Source organism: Haliotis cracherodii, unplaced genomic scaffold (assembly GCF_022045235.1).
Source record: "Haliotis cracherodii isolate W230 unplaced genomic scaffold, xgHalCrac1.p SCAF_6, whole genome shotgun sequence".
Classification (NCBI taxonomy): domain Eukaryota; kingdom Metazoa; phylum Mollusca; class Gastropoda; order Lepetellida; family Haliotidae; genus Haliotis; species Haliotis cracherodii.
Window position 1 is genome coordinate 38,488,055 of NW_027266319.1, and position 27,207 is coordinate 38,515,261.

The window sequence follows — 27,207 nt, forward strand, 5'->3', positions numbered from 1 at the left end:
ATATATGTACCTGTAAGGACAACAAAAGTAATAAGATAAAAAGGTTGAAACCTAACAAGGGAAGCTTACAGATAATTGGCGCTGAGAGGTGATTAGCTATAGGCAATGGTCCAGTTGGCATTATGTCCAGATAAGTTGGCTCTGGATAGCATGTTTCCACTGTATGATAAATCTATGTGTACATATTATTATTCTGTCTAAATATTTTTTTCAGTATGTGAGACATTGATCTGGCACTGTCTAGTTTATCAATCAAAGGACAATATTTGGACATGGGAAATGTTATACTATGTGCCCGGCATAGATCTGTTTTCAAAGCATCTGCAGGACAATTTGGAGGTAAAGTGAACCAGGATAATATTTGCTAACTCGCAATATTCATGAATCCTGATCGAGCAGCTGTTGATCCACCATTGTGCTTGATGAAACCAAAGACAGTGACAGCATTTGGGGACACAGATCCTTTGAGCAGTGTTTCTTGACTGTCTGGGGTTAATGTGTCTACAAATATTCCCCTCCCATGAGTGCATCATCTTAACATACATCGGTTTGCTCAATAGACTGTGGATTGAAAAATAATAGGAGCTGATCGACACAGAAGTCGTTTTTCATAAGGCTCCGAGACCGCTGTCACAGACAGGGGCTGATCTGAGAGAGCCAAGATGGGGAATGTTTATTGACCAAATAAAGAATTCCAACAGGGATCCTTAGACTTTTTAAAGAATAATTTTGGTCAATATTCAGGAAGAGGAATCGGTAGATGGGCTTGACTAACCGGATTGAGTGGTTGTTAATTTGGGAGAGACAACCTTAAAAAGAGATATTTTGTTCTCATGGGCAGGTTATTATTTGAATCAGGAATTGTTTTGGCTGAAATGGGATAGTGTAGACATTCTTCTAACTGTTTGGATGAGTTGAGGTTAGGATGAGTCATTCAAGCCGTTTTCAAGGACTTTTTCACTTGTTTAGAATGTTATGTACCTTTTGGTGAATCTATGTAGCGGCCATAAACTTTCTGAGTCATGTGATGAGATTCGAACCATGGACCTTCTGATCCGATGTCGGACGCCTTGTCCACATGATCAAAGAGGTTAATTCAGTCTGCAAGCTGCAAGCTGACATCTGTGGGATGACTCCACGCTCTGCTACACTGAGAAGGTAGGATGTCATCTGTGGGATGACTCCACGCTCTGCTACACTGACAAGGTAAGGATGTCATCTGTGGGATGACTCCAAGCCCTGCTACAATGACAAGGTAAGGATGTCATCTGTGGGATGACTCCCCGCCCTGCTACATCTATACTGCTTTTCATCAATGATGGTTAGAAAATGTCACATGAAATGCTGGCTTGACCTGCATAGTTCATCCTTTGCAGGTCACCTGTTGTCAACACAGGAATGATGGGGACTAATGTGCACAGATATTGTTTCAAGACGGAAAAAGGCCAATTGGGTAGACAAATGGGTAAAGTGTTAACTCAATCTTCATATGGAAGGCCGAGATCAATTGTTCCCAACTTTTAGTACAAGTTGTGTCCCCTATATCGTGATCAATATTGCTAAAAGAGGAACAGAACTCTACTGCCTCACTCCCTCATCTATTGTTAGTGTCCCCTTCTGTGATCAATATTGCTATGACTGAAGTAGAAGCCTGTACGATGTAAAACCACTAGCTCGGAATTCCCTTGCTTAAGTTTTTTTAAAATTTTCAACCCAAACCTTGGAAGAGTGTTTGACCTATGACATCCTAACTGAGGAGGAGTGCTTATCCTACTGGTAACACTATAGTAACACTAACCAAAGGCTTGTGTTCAAATTACATAAACTATTATCTGACAACTTATTTTTAGTGCATAATTTCAGCCAGTCTGTGATATTATGTTGCAGCTGAAATACTTTTGTGGGATGGGACCCCGGACGAGGTACCCCATCATATAACAGAACTTAATTGATTGGTCATCTGCGAACCTTTGTGGCAATCCCTTTCACACAAAAAATTTATGTATTTTCTTCCACTAAAACATGTTTGGAAGAAAACAGTTTCTGTTTTTCAGAATTACCAGAAAGTCCAATGGGAAATCCAATGTTTTGTCCACACTAGATGCCTTGTTTTAGAATGATGTGCTCGTAGCCGGTCTAATTAAATTACCACATTGGCAGGCCTGCAGTCCCAGGGGATTTTCAAGTCAATTATTGAGGAAAGGGATGGTCTGGCGTTTCGGAGGGAGTGAATGTAGGGCTGTGTTCGCTTTTACTGTTCTTTCTATTGCATTGTCGGGCGAGGGCGGGGGAGTTGGCACTTCGTCTTTAAAGTTCAACTGTCTTATATTTGGACTGAAACATTTTTATCTTAATTTTTGTTAGAATGATGTATTTATAAATGATTTAGAATGTAGATTTTCTTCTGAAAGCATCTTGATGGAATATTTTCCCCAATATAAATACAAGTCATCCAGATACTGAAATATAGCTTAATGTTGGTGGTGGCACGGGTGGCCCGGTCGTCTAAGGCACCGCGATTCACTGTGCAGAGTTGCGTCCAATGGGCACGCCAGAAACCTATGATTGTGGGTTCGAATCCCGGTTTGCCCTGATTATGTTTCTAGGTTTGTCAGCACCATACCCGTGATCATGGGTTTCGCCGAAGTGGTAAACGTCTGAGACCTGCATCACTTCAGGCTTTCCTCCCACATTAAGCTGACATGCCACGATATAACTGGAATAATGTTAAAAAGCGGCCTTAAACCAAACTCACTCACTCTTTAATGTTGGTAACTTTAACATTACATAACTCAGTCATTTAGTCAGTAGTTGAATCAGACAGGAAAGGGTCATTCCAGGTATTAACTAAAAATAGATTTAATTGGATGGATCAGGAAAAGAGTCTGTATCTTCATGTGATAAAGGTGTTGCAGCTCACAGAAGCTGGGAAACCAGTCTGTGAAAATACACAGAAATGTCATACTGTCATCTGTGTTAAAGTAGAGAATCAAATATTGCGATGTGTGCTGGAAATGATTGACATGGGAGACACAAGATATTGTAGCTTTGTCACTCTTTAAACACATCAGTTAAAGAGGGTGCGTGTATTGGGTGTGAGGTGAGGTGAAATGGGGTTTACCATCGCATCCAAAATTATTGCACTAATATAGCGAATGCACGTCTGTGCTGCTTGTACCAGTCAAGACTGATGCTGATTTATAGTGCTAACTTACTGAAATACCATGCCGCAGTTTAACATGAATACCCCACTCAGACACAGTATACTGACTCCGAGCCGACCAGTCTTTGTTTTAGCCCTTAATGCCAAGCACCAGTCAGGGTAACAACAAGTACCATCTTTAAATGTCTTTTGGTATGACGCGGCCGGGGGTTGAACCCTGAACCTTCCACCTTCCAGGCAGACACTCTACCACTAGACCATGGAGGCCGTCGTATTGGGTGTCAAAGTAAACATACTGAAAATGTTGTAAAAATATCTGTTAAATTTTAAAAAGCATTAAACTCGAAAGGTGTATTGAAAAAATAGAAGATGAACGATTTTCCAATAAAATAATGTTTGTTGTTTTTGGGGTGTTTGGGGGGGTGGGGTGGGGGAGAAAAAGGATAAAATATCAGTGGAATAAGCAGTTGATACAAGGAATGGGATGTGTTTTTCTAGCAACCAGATGAACAGAATAAATATACAGAGAGTCCATGCAGTGACAGAACTCTGATATCGCTGATGTTCAAGCGCACCATGAATCTATCTTGGTCTAAGACCCAGTTCTTTCACATGTAGAATGATAAGTACTATTGATGCTTACATGGATTAGCGAGAAGCCATTTCTTTTTATTTGGCGTGTTAGATGGTGTAACTGGGGGATATGTGAAAAATTAATGTCGCTCCCAAGCAATGCTTAACAAACATTGGTTTGGGTCTGTCTGCTAATGAAGGGCTAAAGTCGTCGGTTTACTGGATCAGGTAAATTCAATAAATGTTTGATACTTGCTGTCTTTGATACTGATCGGAGATTACTTCTTAATGGCCTCTTGCCGGGAATTACTGATCTATTCAGATCATGAACTTTTCATTCATCCTGATTAAAAATTATTTTTTAATAAGTAAGAAGAATCTGCATACATTTGCAAGTGTTTTATTTTGTCTTTTATTTATTTTTATATTTATCTTTATATTTATTTGCTTACTCTAAATATTGCAAGTGAATTTATTTTATTTAATATTGATTAAAATACTATTATGCTTGTTCTTAGTTTGGTTGGTTTCTTGTTTAACGCTGCACTCCAGCAATATTCCAGCTTTGACGGCAGGCTGTAAATAATAGTGTCTGGACCAGACAATCACTGATTGACATCATGAACATCGATCCAGGCAAATGGGATTGATGACATGCATCAACCAAGTCAGCGAGCCTGACCACCCGATCCTGTTAGTCGCGACATAGGTTGCTGAAGACCTATTCTACCCCGGATCTTCACAGGTCTTGTTCTTAGGGACATACCATTTGTTACTCATCCTGGGATTTTATTAAAAAAAAGGTCCCAGAAGGTGTCCAGAAAAAAAACAATTATGATTCCGACTGTGGAATTTGTCTTTCACAAATTAATTTTTGTATTTAGGCTCATAGTTTTTATTAAAAAAAAATCTGGTTTTGCAGCTGCAGCCGAAAACTCATATCTAGCCACAATACAAACTCTGAGTGTACCATCTCTGTGTTGTTAATGCTTTTGTTGTCTTTTATATCTTCATTTTCAAGAGAGCTGATGATGTTTATCCTCAAATTAACCTTGACGACTTCTTATTCATTTTGCTACTTCAAGCATCATGTCATTTCAACCCAAACAATAAGTTATATTGCCCTTGCGTAATGTTGCTATTCATCAATGAAATTTTACAAATGAATTTTCCCATTTTCATAAATCAAGATTAGAGTTGTTTTGGCAACTGCTTCAGATACATCTCACATATAATTCAAATGTATTTTGCATAAGAATAATCAATTGATCTGTGGAGTTGTAAAAATGGATTTACCATCATGCATGCATTTTGATGAAACATTTAAAAAAAAATAGAACAGAATAATGCCATCAAACTTTTGAAAACCTGTGTAGGAATAAAGTAGGGATCCATGGGCAGTCATGTGATGTACTGATGTACACTAGCAGAAAGGTTTCATATAAAGTGGTGTAAATGTTATGTTAATGAAAACAACCTCATAATATTTGGTCATTCGTCTCATCAGTGTTTTGTCAGAACAAATTCATTGACAAAACCCATATTGTAACAGGAGAGAGAGCAACACACCCTTAAAGAGGGGTGATGTACCAACTCAATTAACCGCATCAATATTGGTTGTGACCATCATTTGCTTTGATACAGGCAGGGCAGTGGCAGCACATTGAAATCATGTTGGATGTTGTTCAAAATGTTAACCAAAGATTGGTCCAACTGAGATGGGAGAAATGGCTGGTTCTGGTCCCACCGTAGGCATCGTTCCATCTCATCCCAAACATATTCCATGGGGGAGAGGTCTGAAGAAACAGCCACCATGGCAATACAGCAATGTTGTGCTGCCTCAAGAGGTCTGTTACAAGCCATGCAACATGTGGGCGGGCATTATCTTGCTGCAATGTAACGTTACATTCCTGCATTTTCTAAAATGGTAACTCATGATCTTGTACCATGTTGTCCTGGTAGCATACACCATTTATATTGCCATTAACAATGATGAGTTGTGTTCTCCCATGAGTTGTGCTGGCACCCCATACCATTACACTTCCACTCCAAGCTGATGATGTTGAGTAACACAGGCATTGCTGAAACATTCTCCTGGATGCCTGAAGACCATGACCCTCAGAGCTGTCCAGATGAAACCTGGACTCATCAGTGAACACTGTGCTGTACAAGTCTCATCTTCTGACCCTCAGATGCTGTCTACACCAAGCTAGGGGTGCCAGACGGTGATGTGGAAGTAAAGTTGGATGTAGGGGCTGGATGTTGTGCTCTGTCAACCGATTGTTTGCGTATGGTTCTGTCACGAATTGGCCTCAACCCAGAAAATGTCTTAGGTGTTAAAGGTGACATTTTGATGTCAATTCTGTGGATGAACCAACTGAATATGGTTGTCCTGTTCATGTGGATGACCGGCTTGTTGCAAGTCATGAATGTTGATAACATCTTCAAAGAGATAATATTGTGTTTTATAGATGGACATTGAAATGTCTTTGTTTTGCATCATTCCTGTTTGCAGCATACCCACGGTGCATAGACGTTGATTTTAAGCAAACTGTCGCATTGCGTAAGGATTACTTATGGTAGACAAAAGTGTTTTTATGGACACCAGATCGATAGACAATCTTTGCATGCAGCTGTACATTAAAAACCATGTGTGTGAGTACCATGCCCCCCAATAACACAATAACATCCAAATTGTGCGCCCTGCATAGTGCAAATTGTTCATAAAATACAGACAACCTTCACAACATGTTTGTCAGTATTTACGTAACTGTCATCAGACTTTCAACAATATATAGGCCATACCGTGATTTCACTGGCGACCATACCTTTCAACACGATTGAGAGGTCACACGACCCCTTTCATGGACTCAACCCTGAGAAAACAGCTTTATTTGATCATGAAACATGTTATACTTACTTGCATGTGGAACTTTAGAGTAGATGTAAAATACATCACATGTTCTGAATGAAGATTGGCTATTAATGGTGGAAATGGAGACACAATGACAGAGAGTCCCTCATATTGCCTCTCATAATGCTTCCGATTTAGATTCCCATTAAGTGTTATGACATATTGGAGTGCTGCTTTCTGGTATAATATTTCTCAGTAATCGTCTGACTATTTTACAGCTAAACAAATACTGTCATTTACCACCATTGACTCAAAACACCAAAATCATTCGCAGGTTAAGAACAAATACATGTTATGTGCAATGTAAAAAATAGAGATGGTAATACCAGCATGTGTGGCATTCTGATTTTACAAAACAAGTGTTTTGAATTCTTGTATTTCCTGAGTGAGAGCAAGGGTAATGCATGAATTCTTACACAGGTTACCTTAAATCACACATGCAAGTGTAATAATTTCTTTAGTACCCATAGTTTCTTAATACTTTTGAGCTCCCCTTGAGACAAATACCCTGATCATGACCTCCATCATAGAAAACCACCATCTTTAGCTTCTTCGCCATTTCTAGTGTGACATCATTCTGACATTACATCACACTAAGAATGACAACAACAATGCCGTAAACAATACACTGGTGTTCATGAAGTGATATTTGCAGTAGTGCACATGTCATTTTTATGAACTCAGTTATTTCTAACCCCATGACTAAGCAATAGCAACTTAGTCTTTCCAGAATCTGAAGAGCGGGTTTCTATGACAGGGTTTTGGGAGTAAATACGTCCCTCCTGAACTTTTGTTCTGGGGGAATTGATATACCAGGAGTATTGGTCCCTGTGGAACAATGTACCTGGGATAAGGACTATATTTTCCTATCACAGTCAATTTCTACATATGAATTTTTATTTCTCTGGAATATTAATACCTAGGACTAATTCATCGTTTCCAATTCTCCCTGTTTATTATTCCAGGATTGTTACCATAACCATGCTCGAGGTTTCACCAGAGTGTTAAACTTCTAGGATCTGCATGATTTGGGTCCTTCCTCGCACCCTTTACCGACATGCCTTAATATGAGGTAAACCCGTGAAGATCCGGGGTAGAATAGGTCTTCAGCAACCCATGCTTGCCGGAAAAGGCGACTATGCTTGTCAATGCTGATATGTCTCAGCTAGAGTGGTGTTGTAATGTCATTCTACTAATACCAAGGCTTCACTAAACATGATGTGGGGATGTATAGGTTTTACTAAGTGATCTGGAGATCTGTTAAGATATGTTGGATGACTGGGACTCAGTTGTTTGGAAGCTTGGGCTAGAAAGGTCATAGTTCCATTTCTATTTCTATTTCCATTCTACAGTGTTGTCATCCCTGTTTCATTGTTGGTCTGTCATCCCTGTTTTAATGTTGATTTTTTTCTTCTTGTTTCAGAAATTGGTGAAGGCTGCAGAGGCAGCTAATCGGGAATATGGTGCCTACAAGAAGCCAGAACAGCTTGACCCAGAGGTGAGTTATAGGGGAGGGAGGTGTTCTCAGTGTCGTGTTTCCTCAAGGTCATGTGGACATTGGTGCCTACATGAAGCCAGAACAGCTTGACCCAGAGGTGAGTTATAGGGGAGGGAGGTGTTCTCAGTGCCATGTTTCCTCAAGGTCATGTGGACATTGGTGCCTACATGAAGCCAGAACAGCTTGACCCAGAGGTGAGTTATAGGGGAGGGAGGTGTTCTCAGTGTCGTGTTTCCTCAAGATCATGTGGACATTGGTGCCTATTAGGATCTGCTGGACAAATCACAGGTATTCCCAATGATATTTGTTCAACAATCAGCACCATGCCAGTGCTCACCAAAGTGGTTAACATCTATGACATCTAGCATTAAGGGACCAGTCATTTATTATAGATCATGGAGGGGGTTCAGAGGGATCAGGGAAGGGTTTCGCAAAAATACAACACTCTGAATGTTGGTTGTCATGAGGGAGTTGGTCTCCTGAAAATGAATGTAATTCTTTGACAAGGGAAATTAAGTGTATGATCAGTCATGAAGCATAGCGTTATTCTGAGATGCAAGATTATGATAAATTGTGTTCTCTGATATAATTGTCAGTATTTATGCCTCAGTATCCTGGCTATATCATAGTTGCCTGTAAATAATTGAGTCTGCTGCCACACAACCACTTGATCAATCATTTTAATAGGCTCTAACAACAAGCATGGGGTTCTGGGAACCTATTCTGACTAGTTCTTCTTGTAGTGGATTATTGGCTACATTCCTGACTTATTAGTGCCATATGCTTCTCCAGGAGATAGCGTACTACAATGCCAAAAAGCTGGTGAGTGACGACAACGTGCGGGACTTGACCAACGAGACCAAGGAGGTGATCAAGCAAACCATCCACTACCTCAAAGTAGACAACACATACGAGGACTTCAACTACAACAGCGTCAACCTCACCGTCAGCACCATACATGTACCAACTAATATATATGATAAATGTGAGTACTGATTTATTGAACTGGGGTAATTGGAAGAATTATGACATGTACATGTGTAGCCATGGTGTTGTGATGTCATAGCATTCCAGAGTCACCTGTAGAAGTTATTCAGAAAATGATCAATAACATTTTGTGTTCACAATGGTCATATATGGCAGTTTACAATATTTAGGAGGTACCGGCCATTTCATATTCTTGGGGGAACCTGGGATTTTATCCAAAAAAATATATTGTCCTAGAAAATGCTTGAAAAAAATAATGCTTCAGACTGTTGAAAAAAGAAATTGTCTGTCACAAAAAATACAATGTTGCAAATGCTTTTTTCCTAAAAAAAGAAATTGTCCAAGAAAATGCTGGAAAAATGAATTATGCTTCAGGCTGTTGAAAGAAGAAATTGTCTGCTACAAAATACATTGTTGCAAGATGCTTTTTAAAATTTCATATGTTGGTCTCTTCATTGCCTTTAGTTTATCTCATAAAATAGAACTTAAAACCAATATGCCTGATATTGTTATGATTTTACACTATTTTTAAAACTTGTCTTATCCTTTTCAGCTGTAAAAATATTAAATGGTGTGAGTTGGAGTGAAAACATGACAAAACAGTTTACAGAAAACTTGAAGGAGGACCCATCCCTCACCTGGCAGTACTTCTGTAGCTCAGATGGATTCTTTAGGATATACCCAGGTAATATACAGGATATAACCAGGTAATATACAGGATATACTCAGGCAATATACTTGATATATTCAGGTAATATTTATGATATACCCTGGTAATCTGCAGGATATACCAAGGTAATATACAGGATATACTCAGGTAATATACAGGATATACTCAGGTAATATACAGGATATACCCAGGTAATATACTTAATATATTTAGGTAATATTTATGATATACCCTGGTAATCTGCAGGATATACCAGGGTAATATACAGGATATACTCAGGTAATATACCTGATATATTCAGGTAATATATATGATATACTCTGGTAATCTGCAGGATATACCAGGGTAATATACAGGATATACCCAGGTAATATACATGAGAATGTGAAGACTCCCCAACACTGCAGGCTTTTGCATTACCCAGATTGTCAGAAGGGTAGTATTCCTGGCAGCAAATCCAGGTACTCGCCCAATGTTAGTCAATAGATTGGGAGGTACCAAACCTAAGGCAACAAGTCAGACAACTTGGTTCTTGAGATGCAAGCGTAATATTTTGAAAGCGCGGTCTGCATATTTGCCCTGTTTTCCCTGAATCTTGTCAATCCCATTAGTCACAAAAGGGACAGAAAATTCAATGATATTAATGATTTTATTGGATTTATCAAAAAGGACACGATCGGGTTTGTTGGCCCGGATACGTCTGAGGCTGAGTATGGGTCTATACCAAAGAATTTTGTATGTCTCATTTTCCATGACGCCCTCTACATATTCTGGGTCGAACCATGGATGGGCCTCTGTGTCAAAACCACAAGCAGTGCGAAGACGGTAATAAAATGATTGATCCACTCCATCATATCGCTTAAGATACTGTTTTTGTGCCAAAGCTGGGCATCCACTGACAATGTGTTGGACAGTCTCATTAAATTCATTGCATATTCTACATTTCATATTTACATTTTGATGCAAAATCACACATTGTTGGTTTTTGAGTAGGAAGTGACTGGTCCTGAGCAGCAAACAGAAAGCCTTCTGTTTCACTTTTCAGTCCAGCCGACTTCATCCAAGCGAGGACTCTGCAGGGTTGCTGTTCCTTTTATTATTGTTGTTTTTGTTGTTGTTGTTGTTGGTCTTCTTCTTCTTCTTCTTATAAAATAGACAAATGTGTTTCTTTTCAGGAATAATTTGGCCAAGGGATCCTGACAAAGTCGATATGTTTGACTGCAGAGTTAGAAACTGGTAAGTTGAGATATATATTTCATCGGCATTGTTGCTCTTCTGATGGCTTGACAGTTGGTCTGCTCCAGGCCTTCTTACACTTGGCAGGTTGTAGCCCTTGCTGACATAAACTCATTCTCAATTCTCATTGGTTCAAATCCCAAATTTACTCTGTATCTTGGCTTGTGACAGTGATACACATCTGGAACCTGCATAACTTGGGACTTTTCTTCACTTGAAACTGACATGCTCTAACCGAGATACTGTTTAAAGAAGCATTAAACTCAACTCACTCACACACTCACCCACTCTTATATTGCTGAGGCAGTTGAGACAAATCCACAAGCTCCTTCCCAGCTTGTGACACCTTCGTTACATTCTCAGTAACATCACTGCCACCATTGTGGGTGCGGCCATTACAAGAATCTTTAGAATTTGCCCTCTAACCCCAAATGTAGAAACGTTTATACTTTTGTTTATATCTTTGAGAATGCATTCATATTTCATTTTGGAAAGGTTTACAACTGACCATGATTTCCAGATGAATTTACTTTGTTGTTTGTATAATCAGATTGGTTTGAGATTGCAGACTAACGGGAAATCAACCAACTTCTCCCTTACATTCTTAATATATCAATTACATGATAGTTTTAATGAAATAGAAATTCAAATTGACAAGCAAAGAACAATAATTTAACAGAGGTGAGTGTATTCGGCGTAACGACAGTCGGTACTTGTTTGTAAACATAACGCTCATTCGGTTGCGAGTTCAACTCCAAGCATGGTTTGAGACACCTATCACAGTGGGGAGTTTTGACTGGTGGCAGCGATAGTATAGAGAGCTCCGCAAATGGGCTATCGCTGTGAGGAGCTTGACAAACCCACCTAAAAGGGACTTAACTCTTTGGAGTCAAATGTGTGATGTAGTTCTGTGACATGTTGCACACTTCCAGGTACATTCAGGCAGCTACTACACCAAAGAACATCGCCATCTTGATGGATGTGAGTGGCAGCATGAAAGGCATGAGGATGGAGATAGCCAGGAAAACTGTGGACAAGATCTTAGATACTCTTAGCAATGATGACTACTTCAATATTCTACAGGTACCTTGTCTTTCTGGTAACAGCTAGATAGGATATAGATAACTGTTGTTTCTATCAATATTTGTTGGATCATGTGGGTTTTGGGTTAGAATAGGTGGCCAGGTCCCACTTGAACAAAGCGATCTTAGCGCTACGACTATCGTAAGCGTATGTTAAAGTATGGGAGTTCCGATCATCTTAGCGCTAAGATTGTTTTGTGCAAGTGGGCTCAGACCAGCGCTGGTTGTAAGAGCTGACTAAATTTGACCTGGTGGTCAGGCTCTGTGACTTGGCGTGTCATTGTACCTCACAGTGTGTCCTTAGATAGCTGAAGAGTCACCATGCCGCCCGGGTTTATCTCTTCCTGTACTTAGAGCAGTAGGAGGCATTGCCAAAAGTTTTGTTTTTATTTGTTTGTTGTTTAATGCCACACTTCAGAAATATTCCAGCGATATGATGATGGCATGTAAATAATCGAATCTAAACTAAACGATCCTGTGATTGACATCTACACAATTGGGATGACGTGCATCAACCGAGTCATCGAGTCTGTTCACCCAATCTTCTTTGTCGCCTCTTACGACAATTAGGTTTCTGAAGTTCAGTGATAATGTTTCCAAAAAAGGTCACTTGGTACATGAGAATGAAGTTTATTCAAAGATTTTTGAGCTAAAGAGATAAAGAAATATATACTTGATAAAGTCAAGATTGTTTTGATAACTGGCCTCACATTGACAGTGGTTTAAAAAAACCACACCCTCATTTGGTGATTTTGACATATTTTTTTCCAGTTTTCTGACGAGGTGTTGTACGTAGACGAGTGTTTCAATCGCACCATGATGCAGGCCAGTGTCGACAACAGGAGGCGGATGCAAGATGAGCTGGAAAATGTCAAAACAGCAAAAATGGCCAACTTTGAGAATGCACTTGTGGAAGCTTTCATGTTGTTTGAAACAGTGAGTACAGCCCAGTCAGTTTTAGCTCACCCGACTGAATGTCCAGTGTGCTTATGTTGTGGCATGTTTGTCAGTTGTCGCTCATGAACACCCATAGAGGTGAGGTGAAATGGGGTTTAACGTCGTGTCCAAGATTATTGCACTTACATAGCAACGTGCATGCACATGTGTCTGTGGCTGCTTGTACTAGTCCGGACTGATGCCGATTTATAGTGCTAGCCCACTGAGATACTATGCCGCAGTTTAACATGAATACCCCACTCAGACACAGTATACTGACTCCGAGCTGACTATTGTTTTTGCCCCTTATTGCCAAGTGCCAGGCAGGGTAACAACAAGAACCATCTTTTAACATCTTTTGATATGATGCGGCTGGGAATCTAACACAGCATTCTGCTCTCTGGGCGGAATCTCCACCACTAGACCATGGAGGCAGTCAACACCTATAGAAATGACATGACTAATGAAGCTAAAACTCAACAAACTTCCCTCTCATGATGGCATCCCAATTTATTCAAGAGGCATGGAACACTTTCTCATTATGGCTGCAATTGCAGTTGCACTATCTTTCTGCCTTTTATGCCAGTCATACTGCTGTATGAGTAGGAACCATTTAAGCCCGGACAGTAGGCCAGCACAGTAGGCCCGGACAGTAGGCCAGCACAGTAGGCCCGGACAGTAGGCCAGCACAGTTCAAGCAAATTTCAGGGATCCCTTTTGTTTCCCTGAAAAGATCCATGATGCAAACATATTTTAAAACACCCTGTGCTGTTTTGAAACATCCTCGATCACTGCCTCGTTGAACATATCTGATTGGTACAAGAATCTGTCTTAGAGTTACATGAAGACAAAACAAAATCTTCAAGACTCTGCTGTTAGTGTAATGGATCAGGCCTTAGGTGTAGAGGTTTATTGGATGAAAATATTGATGACCAGTTTATGAAATTTGATTCTATTATATTTATTAATGTGAGTGATGTAATTTTCAGGTTGAACAGGATTTAAAGAGGATTCTGTGTAATAAGGCCATTATGCTAGTCACTGACGGAGCGCCAGAAAACTATGAAGAGGTGTTTGAAGAATATAACTGGCCGAACAAAACTGTAAGTATCATACACCAATATCGCTCTGTTTTAACAGTATGATTAACAAAGAAATAATGTCAATACTAGCAAATATCAGGGTATAACTTTACACAGACATTTAGGCCTAACATTCTGAAGGTATGAAATACTGGAGGCATATCATACTTGAGGGCCTATCATACTGGAACCATAATATCATACTGAAGACATACAATACTGGAAACATATCATACTGGAAACATAATATCATACTGAAGGCATACAATACTGGAGGCATATGATACTTGAGGGCCTATCATACTGGAAACATATCATACTGGAACCATAATATCATACTGAAGGCATACAATACTGGAGGCATATCATACTTGAGGACCTATCATACTGGAAACATATCATACTGGAACCATAATATCATACTGAAGGCATACAATACTAGAGGCATATGATACTTGAGGGCCTATCATACTGGAAACATATCATACTGGAACCGTAATATCATACTTAAGGCATACAATACTGGAGGCATATCATACTTGAGGACCTATCATACTGGAGACATATCATACTGGAACCATAATATCATACTGAAGGTATACAATACTGGAGGCATATGATACTTGAGGGCCTATCATACTGGAAACATATCATACTGGAACCGTAATATCATACTGAAGGCATACAATACTGGAGGCATATCATACTTGAGGGCCTATCATACTGGAAACATATCATACTGGAAACATATCATACTGGAAACATAATATCATACTGAAGGCATACAATACTAGAGGCATATCATACTTGAGGGCCTATCATACTGGAACCATAATATCATACTGAAGGCATGCAATACTGCTGGCATGCAATACTGGAGGCATAAGGGAACTAAAATTGGTCAATTTTGCCCTAGAAAAGTACAGGGCCACATTTCTTGCATGTGTCTTTGAATTACCTAGACTATTCATATTGTGCATGCACTTGTTTGTTTTCTTATCTGCTCTGATACAACATTTCTGATAGTTTCCATTTTCAACTCCAGGAAGTATTATCATATAAACGTTTTGTTTGTTTTTAATACAAAATTCATTTACTCCACCAGAATTTATCCTTTCTAAACACAAATCTGACACTTGAACGAAATACATTTGATATTGTAGACTACTGTCATGTAAGGGAAAATGTACTTGATTAGCATTGCAAGTTTCATCACTCTTGGTATGAAATCCCAGACCATTCCAGAAACTACCATCAAACACAGTTGTGTCGAAGTTGAAGTGACCTAGGTAAATGCTTATAATTATCCGAGGTTCGTCAAAACCGAAAACGATGAATAAAGAAGGAATACGCAGGAACCACGCTTGATGTGGGTGTGAAATCAGTAACAAGTGTGAAAACTCAACACATCCTCCAAATAACCCCAGCAAATATGGAGTGTATTCCAACGACTCCTTCCTTGCACAATCCTCGGTGTGGGTATTTCCAGCTCTTTAATGAATGAAGCAGCAGATGAGGTGCCCCTGGGCACAAGGGGGTGGAGCACTTCAGCAGAAGCCTGCCATGTTTCACCACAGTTGCACCAGATGGCCAGGTGTGATCTGCCTCTGTATCCTGCGTGGATGCTTACTTCCTCCAGGCTGCATGGGGTTATTTTAGCCATCATTGTTTTCCCCATGATTCAATAATCCCCAATACGATGTGCCCAAAGCAGGGTTGTGTTTATACACTGCAGAACAAAGCATCATTAGAGAATAAAAAAGCCATTTCTTTGAAGGTGGAAGATGTCGTTATTGGTGCTGAATATGGACAAGATGGTGCTGCTAGCTATTGATTCAGGAGAAGATTCTGCTGCTAGCTATTGATTTAGAAGATTCAGTTGTTAGCTATTGATTCAGAAGATTCCGTTGTTAGCTATTGATTCAGAAGATTCAGTTGTAAGCTATTGATTCAGAAGATTCAGCTGTTAGTTATTGATTCAGAAGATTCAACTGTTAGCTATTGATTCAGAAGATTCAGCTCTTAGCTATTGATTCAGAAGATTCAGCTATTACCTATTGATTCAGAAGAAGATTCAGCTTTTACCTATCGAGTCAGGAGAAGAATAGGCTGTCAGCTATCAATTCAGAAGATTCATCTGTCAGCTATCGATTCAGGAGAAGATTCCATTTTTAGTTATAGATTCAAGATGCCACTTTCAGATATAGATTTCAGTGACGATTCATCTTTCAGCTGTGGCTTTAGTGTGGGTTGAAGTGTTGGCTCATAGACGGCAGTGATACCCCACAAACTCACTTCATGCCCTCCCAACCTCGCTACTCTACTTTGGGGGATTCCAGAACAGCTTCCTTGTATTCCATATTTGTCAAAAGAGGCAACCAGCATCCGCATCAGCTATGGGTGTTCTGGTTAATTCTGTGTGAAGGATGGCACTGATTGTTGGTCATCCACAGGTAGTCCTACCAATTGGGATTATTTACAGCTAACTGTGACACAGCATTTACTCACTCATGTTTGGACCTGGTGGTAAAAAGCACCTCTTTGATGTAAGATGTTTTGGAATTGGCATATTGGTGGACATCTTTTCTTCATAGTAACAGTCACTGTCCTCCTGGGTCTAGGTTTGATTCCTTCTGTAGCTCAATTCTTGGTGAGACGTGTGAGTGAGTGAGTGAGTTGGGTTTTTCACTGCTTTTAACAGTATTCCAGTTATATCACGGTGTGTCAGCTTAATGTGAGAGGAAAGCCGAAGTGATGCAGGTCTCACCCGTTTACCACTTCGGTGAAACCCACGAGCACGGGTATGGTCATGTCAAACCTAGAAACATAATTAGGGCGAACCAGGATTTGAACCCACAATCATAGGTTTCTGGCATGCCCAAGGGACGCAACTCTGCACAGCCAATCGGGGCACCATAGACGACTGGGCCACCCATGCCCCCTTGGTGGAATGCAGACTAAATTTGTCACCCTGAAGTATCGTTCATGCATTCAATTTCTTACTGTGTTTTCTTGAGTTTGGTGCACAATCTTTTTACGAAAAACAGATGTCTAGAAGGGTGCACCTTATACAAGCCATAATGAGTTTTGATGGGTTTTCCCCACCATAAAGACATTACCATGAGGTTGTAACACCAGAAATACCATGTCAACAAATCTTTACTGAAGTACACAGTTTAATCAAGAAATTACACTGTCTGGTTATAAAAAAGTGATCAATGTATATCTGGACTTAATCTGTTTGTAATCTTTTTTATTAATTTTGTTCAAAATTTGATTTGGTATGCTTTACATTAATTTCAGTGAAATCATGTGTGAAGGTTTTATGCCACCTTCTAGTGATGTCATGGAATGGGCTTCATACAAGGTACCTGTGGTGGGAAAGGTGTTTGGCATGACGAGCCGAAACCCTCCACCATCCCCCTTGCAGCAACAAATACATGCATGTTTCAGTTTGGCACACTTAATGAATTCCTGTATGAAAAAGGATCATTCTTGAAAAAATAATTACATTTGGAAATGATTAAACATCGATTCAGGTTTGTGTCTGTTTCGCATTCAGCTGAACCAGACCAATCCTCATCCCCTTCGTCACCCAGTGTCTGTGCAGCGATCAAGGCATTAGTGCATCTGTAGTAAGGATGAAAGAGAAGCAATTATGCCTCCAAGTCCTCCAAAGGTGTTTCAGTACATTCCCCATCCCGAGCAAGAAGCGGAAATCCGAATCATAATTGATTTTAAGTTGGCCTGAGGGGCACATTGTGTGAGTGTGGCACCCACATAATTGAAGGGGGATCACCACACAAGAGGCTGTCATCGATATCGGACAGATCTTCCGGCGATGCTTTCCAACTTTTTATGACATACTCTTTTCAGCAAGGTTTTATTAACTCTCTATGCAGCAGTGTCTTTTCCCTGCTAATGGCAAATAATGGCTTCATACTTCTCTAAGAATGTTTGTCTTGGATGTAGTGGTCAGTATGTCAGTCCACCTGACAATCCATCCATCCATCCCTCTGATCTATCTATAACATTCATCCTCTGACATTCATTCATCTGATATCCTGTCCATTTGACCTATCCATCTAACATTCCATCTATATGTCCTATCAATCCATCAGACCTATCCATCTGATTATCCATCCTATTTCCACCCATCCATCCATCTTATGTTCATCTGACCTATCCATCTGGCCATCTGTATATCTGATATCCATCTGGCCATCTGTATATCTGATATCCATCTGACCTATCATCTAACATTCATCATCTAACATTCATCATCCAACATCATCCATCTGACATCCACCTATCTGATATCCATCTATCTGACATCCGTCCATCTGACATCATCCATCTGACATTCATCCATTTGACATCATCCATCAAATATCATCCATCAGTCATCATCCATCCAATATCATCCATCAGACATCATCCATCCAACATCATCCATCCATCATCCATCTGACATCCATCCATCTGACATCCGTCCATCTGACATTCATCAATCTGACATCCATCCATCTGACATCCATCCATCTGACATCCGTCCATCTGACATTCATCTATCTGACATCTGTCCATCTGACATTCATCCATCTGACATTCATTCATCTGACATCCATCCATCTGACATTCATCCATCTGACATTATCCATCTGACATTTATCCATCTGACAACTGTCCATCTAACATTCATCCATCTGACATCCATCCATCTGACATCCGTCCATCTGACATCCGTCCATCTGACATCCGTCCATCTGATATCTGACATCATCCATCTGACATCCATCTCTCGGACATCCATCTCTCTGACATTCATCCATCTGACATCCATCCATCTGACATCCATCCATCTGACATTATCCATATGACATCTGCATATCTGACATCATCCATCTGACATCCATCCATCTGACATTCATCCATCTGACATTATCCATCTGACATCCGTCCATCTGACATTCATGGAATCTGACATCCATCCATCTGCAACGTCCATCTGACATTCATTCATCTGACATCCATCCATCTGACATTATCCATCTGACATTCATCCATCTGACGTCCATCTCTCTGACATCCATCTCTCTGACATTCATCCATCTGACATTCATCCATCTGACATCCATCCATCTGACATTCATTCATCTGACATCTGACCTATTATCCGACCATCCATATCATGTTCATCTGACCTATCCACATGACCATCTGGCCATCCATATATCTAATATCCATCTGACCATCCATCCATCACATGTTTATGTGACTTATCCATCTGACATCATTGGAAATTCATCCATCTGACCATCATTTTCAACTGACATCCATCCATCTGACCATTCATCTAACATGCATCCATCCACCCATCCATCCACCCATCAATCTGGCCATCCATCTGTAATATTTTCATTTCCAGGGTACTGCTCACATCAAGTATCTCAATAAAAAAGCAGTGCCTTGGGTGTTTTTATAATTTTTACAATATCATGTCACAGTGCTCTATAGATTTTTTATCAAGATGAATTGTGAAGCCCTTTACTACACTTGGATTGATCACAGGCCATATGCCTTGAAGGCGTTATTTTGTGTGTGCCATTCCAAAATGTCACAAATATGACATAAAATTAAAAGTTTGAGAGTCTTTTCTTCTTCCAGTCAGTGAGTTAACTAATATCAGTGGTGAAAAATATTCAAAGTAGGTCAATATCTGCAGGAAATATCCCTTCAATTGCCACTTTAAGAAGATTTTTCTTTTACTGTCATTTTTTTCCAGAACGTGAATACTTAGACTGTTGAATTAATTTGAAGAGCATCATAAAGTGAAGTGCATTTGTTCATTAAGCCCTATACTGCAATATTAAGAAGAGGGGTGCATTTTATTTTGAAAGCTTTACAAAATAAAGTTTGAATATTGAAAAATTTAATCTCTAATTACACATTACACATTGCAGATTTGAAAGTGACAATTGTATGTTGCACTTTTGACAAAGTCACGGCCATTTCTAACCAATAATACTCTCGGAATTATTAAACAAAATCTCCTATGATTGTAAAGGTTGTCAGTCTGTCAATAGGAATATGGCGTTTGTGCCAACTTTAGATCAAATGCCAGATGACTGGCCCATCTAGATTTTGGTACCCAATTTCCTTTTTGATAGTAGTTGTGTTATGCAGCTAAAGGGTTAAGAGAACACTTGGAGAGAATATGTTTTTCAATTTTTTCTTTCAACCACTGTCATAGACACTGACAAGTACGTAGAAAAATAGGTTGTCAAGAAGGTTCAATTAGCAATCTATTAACTTCCGATTCAGTTATTGTTTGTTTGTTTGTATGTTGTTTAACGCTGCACTCAGCAATATTACAGCTACATGACATGAGTCTGTAAATAATCGATTCTGGACCAGACAATCCAGTGGTTGACATCATGAGCATTGATCCATGCTATTGGGATACCATAACATTCATCAACCAAGTCAGTGAGCCTGACCACCCGATTCCGTTAGTCGCCTCTTAAGACAAGCATAGTCGCCTTTTACGTCACGCATGGGTTGCTGAAGACCTATCCTACCCAGGATCTTCACGATTCAGTTATTGACCACATCAAAACCACTATATTCAAATTCTACAATATTTAGTATGCATCACCTCATCAAGAACAATCTGTAGGCACCAAGAAACCAAAAATATGCCACAACAAATACCATTACCAAAATCCAGTTCCGTGATATGAGAACTTATTTTTGATATTTAATCTGATTATCACCAAAATTCCAGCAATGCGATCATCGAAGCATGTTTCATACAAGATGTTGTTTTATCAAACGATAGTTTCACAGATTGCTTTGAACTGCTGACTAAAATTCACCGGATGCTATCAGATTTGTGAGAGTCTGTGTGTGACTCCGAATTGACTGATGGTGAGATGTTTAGATTCCGTTTGACTTTATCACCCTCAGAATCGTCAGCAAAGTGAGCTTGCTTGTCCTCATGGATGGGTTTATGTGTTTGATGTTTGATTATTCCGTATGGTTTGATACCCAATATGCTTTGATCCTGCTCTTGAGATATTGGAAAACGGTTGGCGGTGTTGGCGTGTAATTTGATGTCACAGATAGAGGTTGGTTTGATGGGGGCTGTGAACATCAAATACATTTTGGAACATATTGGCTGTGTTAAAGATGATACTACAGGATATCATATTTGATGTGCCAGATTATCTGTGGCATATGCAGAGTGTTAAGTCGTTTAGTGACTGAGTTAGTATTGAATTGCAGACACCTGTTGCTGTGGGTCTACATGAAGTCATTATTTAAGAACGCCACAATGAATATAAAATCAATTCTTTGCTGTGTGACATCACTGTATATTCAGCATATTTCGGACCTTTGAAAACATTAGGAAATATTTAGTGTGGCAACTAAAAGAAAAAAAGCATCAGTAGCTAAATATTAAAACAATCTGCATAATGGACCCACAACATTGTTCTCAATAAATGATACAGTTAATGGATACCGTGGATCTCAGAACACATAGACTTCTTAAAACTCGTATGCCATATATCACTAGAACTCTTGTAATATAGATCTCTATAGAACTCCATATAGATCTCTAAATCTCTGATAACTGTTAGATCTCTATGAACTAAGAGCTCTGACATCACAGAACACTGATGCCATAGATCTTTGTTACCATAGAACTCTGGTGCCATAGAGCTCTGTTATCATAAAACTCTGTTACCATAGAGCTCTGATGTCAAAGAGATCTGTTGTCATAGAACTCTGTTACCATAGAGCTCTGATGCCATAGAGATCTGTTATCATAGAACTATGTTACCATAGAGCTCTGTTAGCATAGATCTCTGTTACCATAAAACTCTGTTATGATAGAATTCTTCTGAATGCTGATGTCACAGAGCTCTGTTATCATAGAACTCTTATGCCATGGAGCTCTGATACCATACAGCTCTGTTATAACAGAACACTGATACCATACAGCTCTGTTATCACCGAACACTGATGCCATAGTGCTCTGATACCATACAGCTCTGTTATCACAGAATGCTGATGCCTGATAATAGAGCTCTGATACCACACCTAGAATTCTCTGATACCACACCTAGAATTCTCTGATGCCATTACATGCAGACACAGACAATCAGATAATCCTGACAGTGCCATATTTGGCCCCAACTTACAAAAAGAACAAACTCTGATCCATTGAATAAGAACAGTGACTGAAACTGATGTACATCCTCATGTTCTTACAACAGTTTGAATTCTCTTCCACTCACACAAACAACCTAGCTTAGATGACAAGGTGAATATTAACTGCCAGGTGTTTGTAGGTGATACAGCGATGTCTTCAGTGGATAATGAGCTGTTTGTTTCCAGGTTCGAGTCTTCACGTACCTGATAGGGAAGGAAGTCTCAGACAACCGACAAGTCAAGTGGATGGCTTGTGCCAATAAAGGTGACTTTCACTTATACAGTAGGCCCAGGGAAATAAACACTATTTTAAACACTGATATATAAACCAGACAATGGATTTGTTGCAGGAGGATATTGGCGAGAAGTATGTATTTTTTGGTATTTTAGTTGTCAATTTCAATCACTCCGTGAATAATTCCAAATATTTATCTGAGTTTTAATGAAGGATATATGTTTCATGTCGTTTTGTTGGAGTGAGTGAGTATGGTCAACATCATGGCCGGGGACACAAAATGGGCTTCACACATTGTACCCATGTTAGGAATAGAACCCGGGTCTTTGGCATGATGAGCGAACGCTTTAACCGCTAGGCTACCCGACCGCCCCTCTTTTTGTTGGAATGTTACTGAAAACAAAATGATGCAATCTTTGTTTTCTTGATGGATAGAATGAGTGAGTGAGTGAGTGAGTGAGTGAGTGAGTGCCACAGACAGCAGTATTCCATCTTTATCATAGTGGCATGGGCCAGGTTAACCAGGGATTAATATCATGAGCAACGATCAGAGCATGATGACACACATTCAATTAGGCACCCATTTGGTATCACCACCTTATGTTCTCGCAACAAGCATGGGTGTACCAAATGTTGGAGGTGATGATGATAATGATGTTGAGGGTGGTGGGGGTGGTGGTGGTGATTCCTATGGTTCAGCAAAACATAAAACATAAGTGGGGACTTTTTGGTAATGAGTAAAATACTACCAGAGGATAATTATTGTCACATTTTTGTCATTCATTATTTCAGGTGACCATAAACACATTTCTACACGTGCTGACGTCCAAGAGAATGTACAGGTAACATGACTGTATAACAATGAAATTACATATCCAAAGATGACTATGACATAGACAGGCTGTACATTCAACCCCATATACTGTACATCTCTTTGTTCTCCATGCAGTGAGTGAGTGAGTAAGTGGGGTTTGAACCGTATTTCAGTTGTGTCATAGTGTATGTGTCAAGTTATATTGAGGAAAACTAGATATGATGCAGGCCACAGACCTTTAACACTTTTGTGAAACCTACAAGCTTGGGCATAATGCTGACAAATCATTGGACTGAGAACCCAGAACAAACAGATCCTGACACAACAAGGATCTTAGACTAGTCAGCCTAGTTTTACACATCCATCATCCATCTGGTCCAGACTCTATTATTTACAGACCGCCGTCATATAGCTGGAATATTGCTGAGTGTGGCAAACAAACCATCCATTCACCCATCCATCCATCCATCCATCCATCCATCCATCCATCCATCTAACCTCACACCCCATCCACATCCACATCCACACCCAAACACCCACACCCACACTCACCCACCCACCCATAACACCCACACCCATACCCATGCCCACAATCCACACCCACAACCACAACCACACCCACGCCCATGCCCACACACACACACACACACACACACACACACACACACACACACACACACACACACACACACACACACACACACACCACACACGTATCTCAAGCTTCACCTAGATCTCACTCACACTCAGTGGCCAGGATGTTACCTAATAGAAATAGCTGACATGGCAAAAACTCTACCTCCAACATGGCTAGCATCACCAGGTTCTTCCAGAATGGTGGCGTGGTGAGGAATTGTTGCTACAAATGATGCTGACTGATGGATGCCAGGGTCTTTCACAGGACAAAACTGTGTAGCATATGCTTGTTACAAACACATAACTGCTCTACTTCCGTCTTAACTTGACGCTTCAAGTATGATCGGAATCACCGGACTACAATTACTGAACCTCCAGTGCTACAAGTGTTATACTGGGACATCTGGATTTCAATCCAAATAGTGCAATTAGGCGTTCTTTCTTCCCTGTATCCCTCATCCCAATTATCCCAGACGTATCAATCAGTTTTTCAAGACATCCAGCTTCCCGATTGATAAATTGAGATGCATTATCCCCTGCTCGTTGCATGCAAGATGTCACTATATTTCCACGGATCACATTACCTCATTGTCATTTCGCTATTTCTGAATCCTTTTAGGAAAAAGGCACAACTCTAACCACATTTATATTAGTCGTTATCAAGACAAAAGTCAAATTATTGTTTTCGTGATGGGATGGAATTAGATATAAAACAACAATTTATGTCTTTTTCCTGAAAATGATCTTACCGGTAAGTGACTTCATAAATAATCCTTTGGGCTGGAAAGATTTGTAAAAGGATGTTTCTGCTGTCTTGGGCTGAGGTTGAAAATATTGTTTCTGTTTGATGAGTAGGAAGAAATCACTCGTTATTGACAGAAGAATATTTATATTGTCCATAAAATTATGTTGCAGACATCATTAGCATGAATGTATTTACTGAATTGTTCTGGGGTGGCAGTTGACTCTGTGGGCATTTAAATCATGCTTACTAACGGGTAATTTGTATTCATTTTTGCCTATTCTCTCTGTTTGAAGTGCCATTATGTATTGATGATGGATGATTTAAACTGTATTCTTTCCATCATCCAAAGAGAAGGTGTAATTTGTTATTGTGATTCTGAGAACTTTACACTGACCTTAATGAAGAAAGAGAACTATTTCTTTGATGCCATGATTTGTGCTTGTGGATTGAGTTTGTCTGAAATTTATTTCAGTTGGAAATTGTTCGAGTAAATGAGCATTAATGATCCATAAACATCAACTGGTTTCAGTTCTGTGAAGCAGGTTTTGTGTTTTAAACAATGTTTGAAAAAGGATGCCCAAATAAATCATTCATTTACCGCCCCAAATATTAAGCAATAAAGAAGTGGGCGTACTCAGTGTAGGCAGATTCAGTGGGGTGGGGTGGGGGTGTGGTCTAAAGGGCCCAGTACACCCAGCCCCCCAATATGATACGATGATATGCATCAACCAAGTCAGCGAGCCTGACCACCAGATCCTGTTAGTCGCCTCTTATGACAAGCATGGGTTGCTGGAAAGACCAAATCTAATCCGGATCTTCAAGGGTCATACTCAGTATGTAGTATGTTGTGTACTCTAGTGGTAGGGCGTCTGCCTGGAGAGCGGAAGGTCCGGGGTTCAATCCCCGGCCACGTCATACCAAAAGATGTTAAAAGATGGTACTTGTTTTTACCCTGTCTGGCACTTGGCATTAAGTGCTAAAACAAGGACTGGTCGGTTCGGAGTCAGTATACTGTGTGTGAGTGGGGTATTCATGTTAAACTGCAGCATGGTATCTCAGTGAGCTAGCACTATTAATCAGCATCAGCCCGGACTAGTACAAGCAGCCACACACACACACACACACACGTGCATGCACATCGCTATATAAGTGCAATAATCTTGGACGCGTTGTTTCCCTGAGGCATGTCATGATTGTCTGATCTTGGATTGAGTCATCAGCATATTGATACTAATAGAAGCTCTGTTCCAAGCAGCGTTCAACCCAACTCACTCACTCTCAAATGGTTTCAGTTTTCAGAGTGTAAGAAATTGTGTGCTATTAATTTGATGATCAGCCAACATTTTTTTGTTGCACATGGTTATAGTTTACATTTAACATGACATAAAGTTTTAACATGACATTAGATAGTAACATGGCTTAACATAGATGGCTTAACATTTTGTAAGGACGAAGTCAACACTTGGTGATATACAATGACGTCCTTTCAGCAATATATCAAAGTGATGAGCCGGCCGATGGTCCAGGAGAGGTATCACAACTTAATCTGGACCGCAGCGTACCTAGACTATGCTACGGAGCAATCTGACATCATCGAGCAGTTGGAGAATCCGTTCTCACCTCATACAGACATGCTGGGCACAAACAAAGGGGATTTTAATAAGGTTAGTTCTTCAAGTTGTCTCTCTGGACCCCGTTCCTTAAAGCAATCTCTGGCCATGCCATTACAGTTATGTATGAGTTGAACAAGAGCATGGGTTATCTCCCTTGTATGATTCTTGTTCAAGCTCCTCACAGTGATATCCTGTTCACAGAGCTATCTATACTATCGCTGTCACCAGGGAAAGCTCCCCACTGTGATAGGTGATCGCAACCATGCTTGGAGTTGAACTTGAAGCCAACTGACCATTATGTTTACAAACAAGTGACGACTGCTGTGGTGCTGAAAACACCTACCCCTGCTAAAAAAATTTTCTTTGTTTATCAATTTAAATTTCTGTTTCATTACAAGTATCATGTTATTGGTAAAGTAATTATGTAAGGGGGAGATATTGAAAATATTGTTATGAATTAACTTATTGGACTTTTGACTAATAACCTTTTTAAGTAACATGGCTGAATGACAAGTGAGCTTATGTCATAGCCTGTTTGTCTGTCGTAAGCATCTCAATCCTCTGGACAAATGAAGTAGAAACTTAACATACGCAGGGCTGTCATGAAAAAATTGTCAAATGTAGCAGGGTGTGGAGTCTTCCTACAGATGACATATCCTTACCTTGTCAGTGTAGCAGGGCATGGAGTCATCCCAAAGATGACATCCTTACCTCTTTGGTTAACCTCTTTGGTCATGTGGACAAGGCGTCCGATCTCGGATCAGAAGTCCATGGTTTGAATCCTCTCATGGGACTCAGAAATTTTA

At 39.9% G+C, this 27,207-nt stretch overlaps 1 protein-coding gene across 1 annotated transcript in view; it reads left to right on the forward strand.

The window, feature by feature from the left end:
- The window catches only part of LOC139446420 (voltage-dependent calcium channel subunit alpha-2/delta-3-like), a 312,880-nt gene that overhangs the window by 252,395 nt on the left and 33,278 nt on the right, over nt 1-27,207 (forward strand). The window contains exons 4-13 of the mRNA XM_071227746.1: nt 8,074-8,148; nt 8,941-9,133; nt 9,689-9,820; nt 10,981-11,041; nt 11,974-12,124; nt 12,895-13,059; nt 14,049-14,162; nt 22,545-22,623; nt 23,386-23,435; nt 26,279-26,452. Of these exons, the coding sequence (XP_071083847.1) occupies nt 8,074-8,148; nt 8,941-9,133; nt 9,689-9,820; nt 10,981-11,041; nt 11,974-12,124; nt 12,895-13,059; nt 14,049-14,162; nt 22,545-22,623; nt 23,386-23,435; nt 26,279-26,452 (1,194 nt within the window). The remainder of the gene's footprint in view (nt 1-8,073; nt 8,149-8,940; nt 9,134-9,688; nt 9,821-10,980; nt 11,042-11,973; nt 12,125-12,894; nt 13,060-14,048; nt 14,163-22,544; nt 22,624-23,385; nt 23,436-26,278; nt 26,453-27,207) is intronic.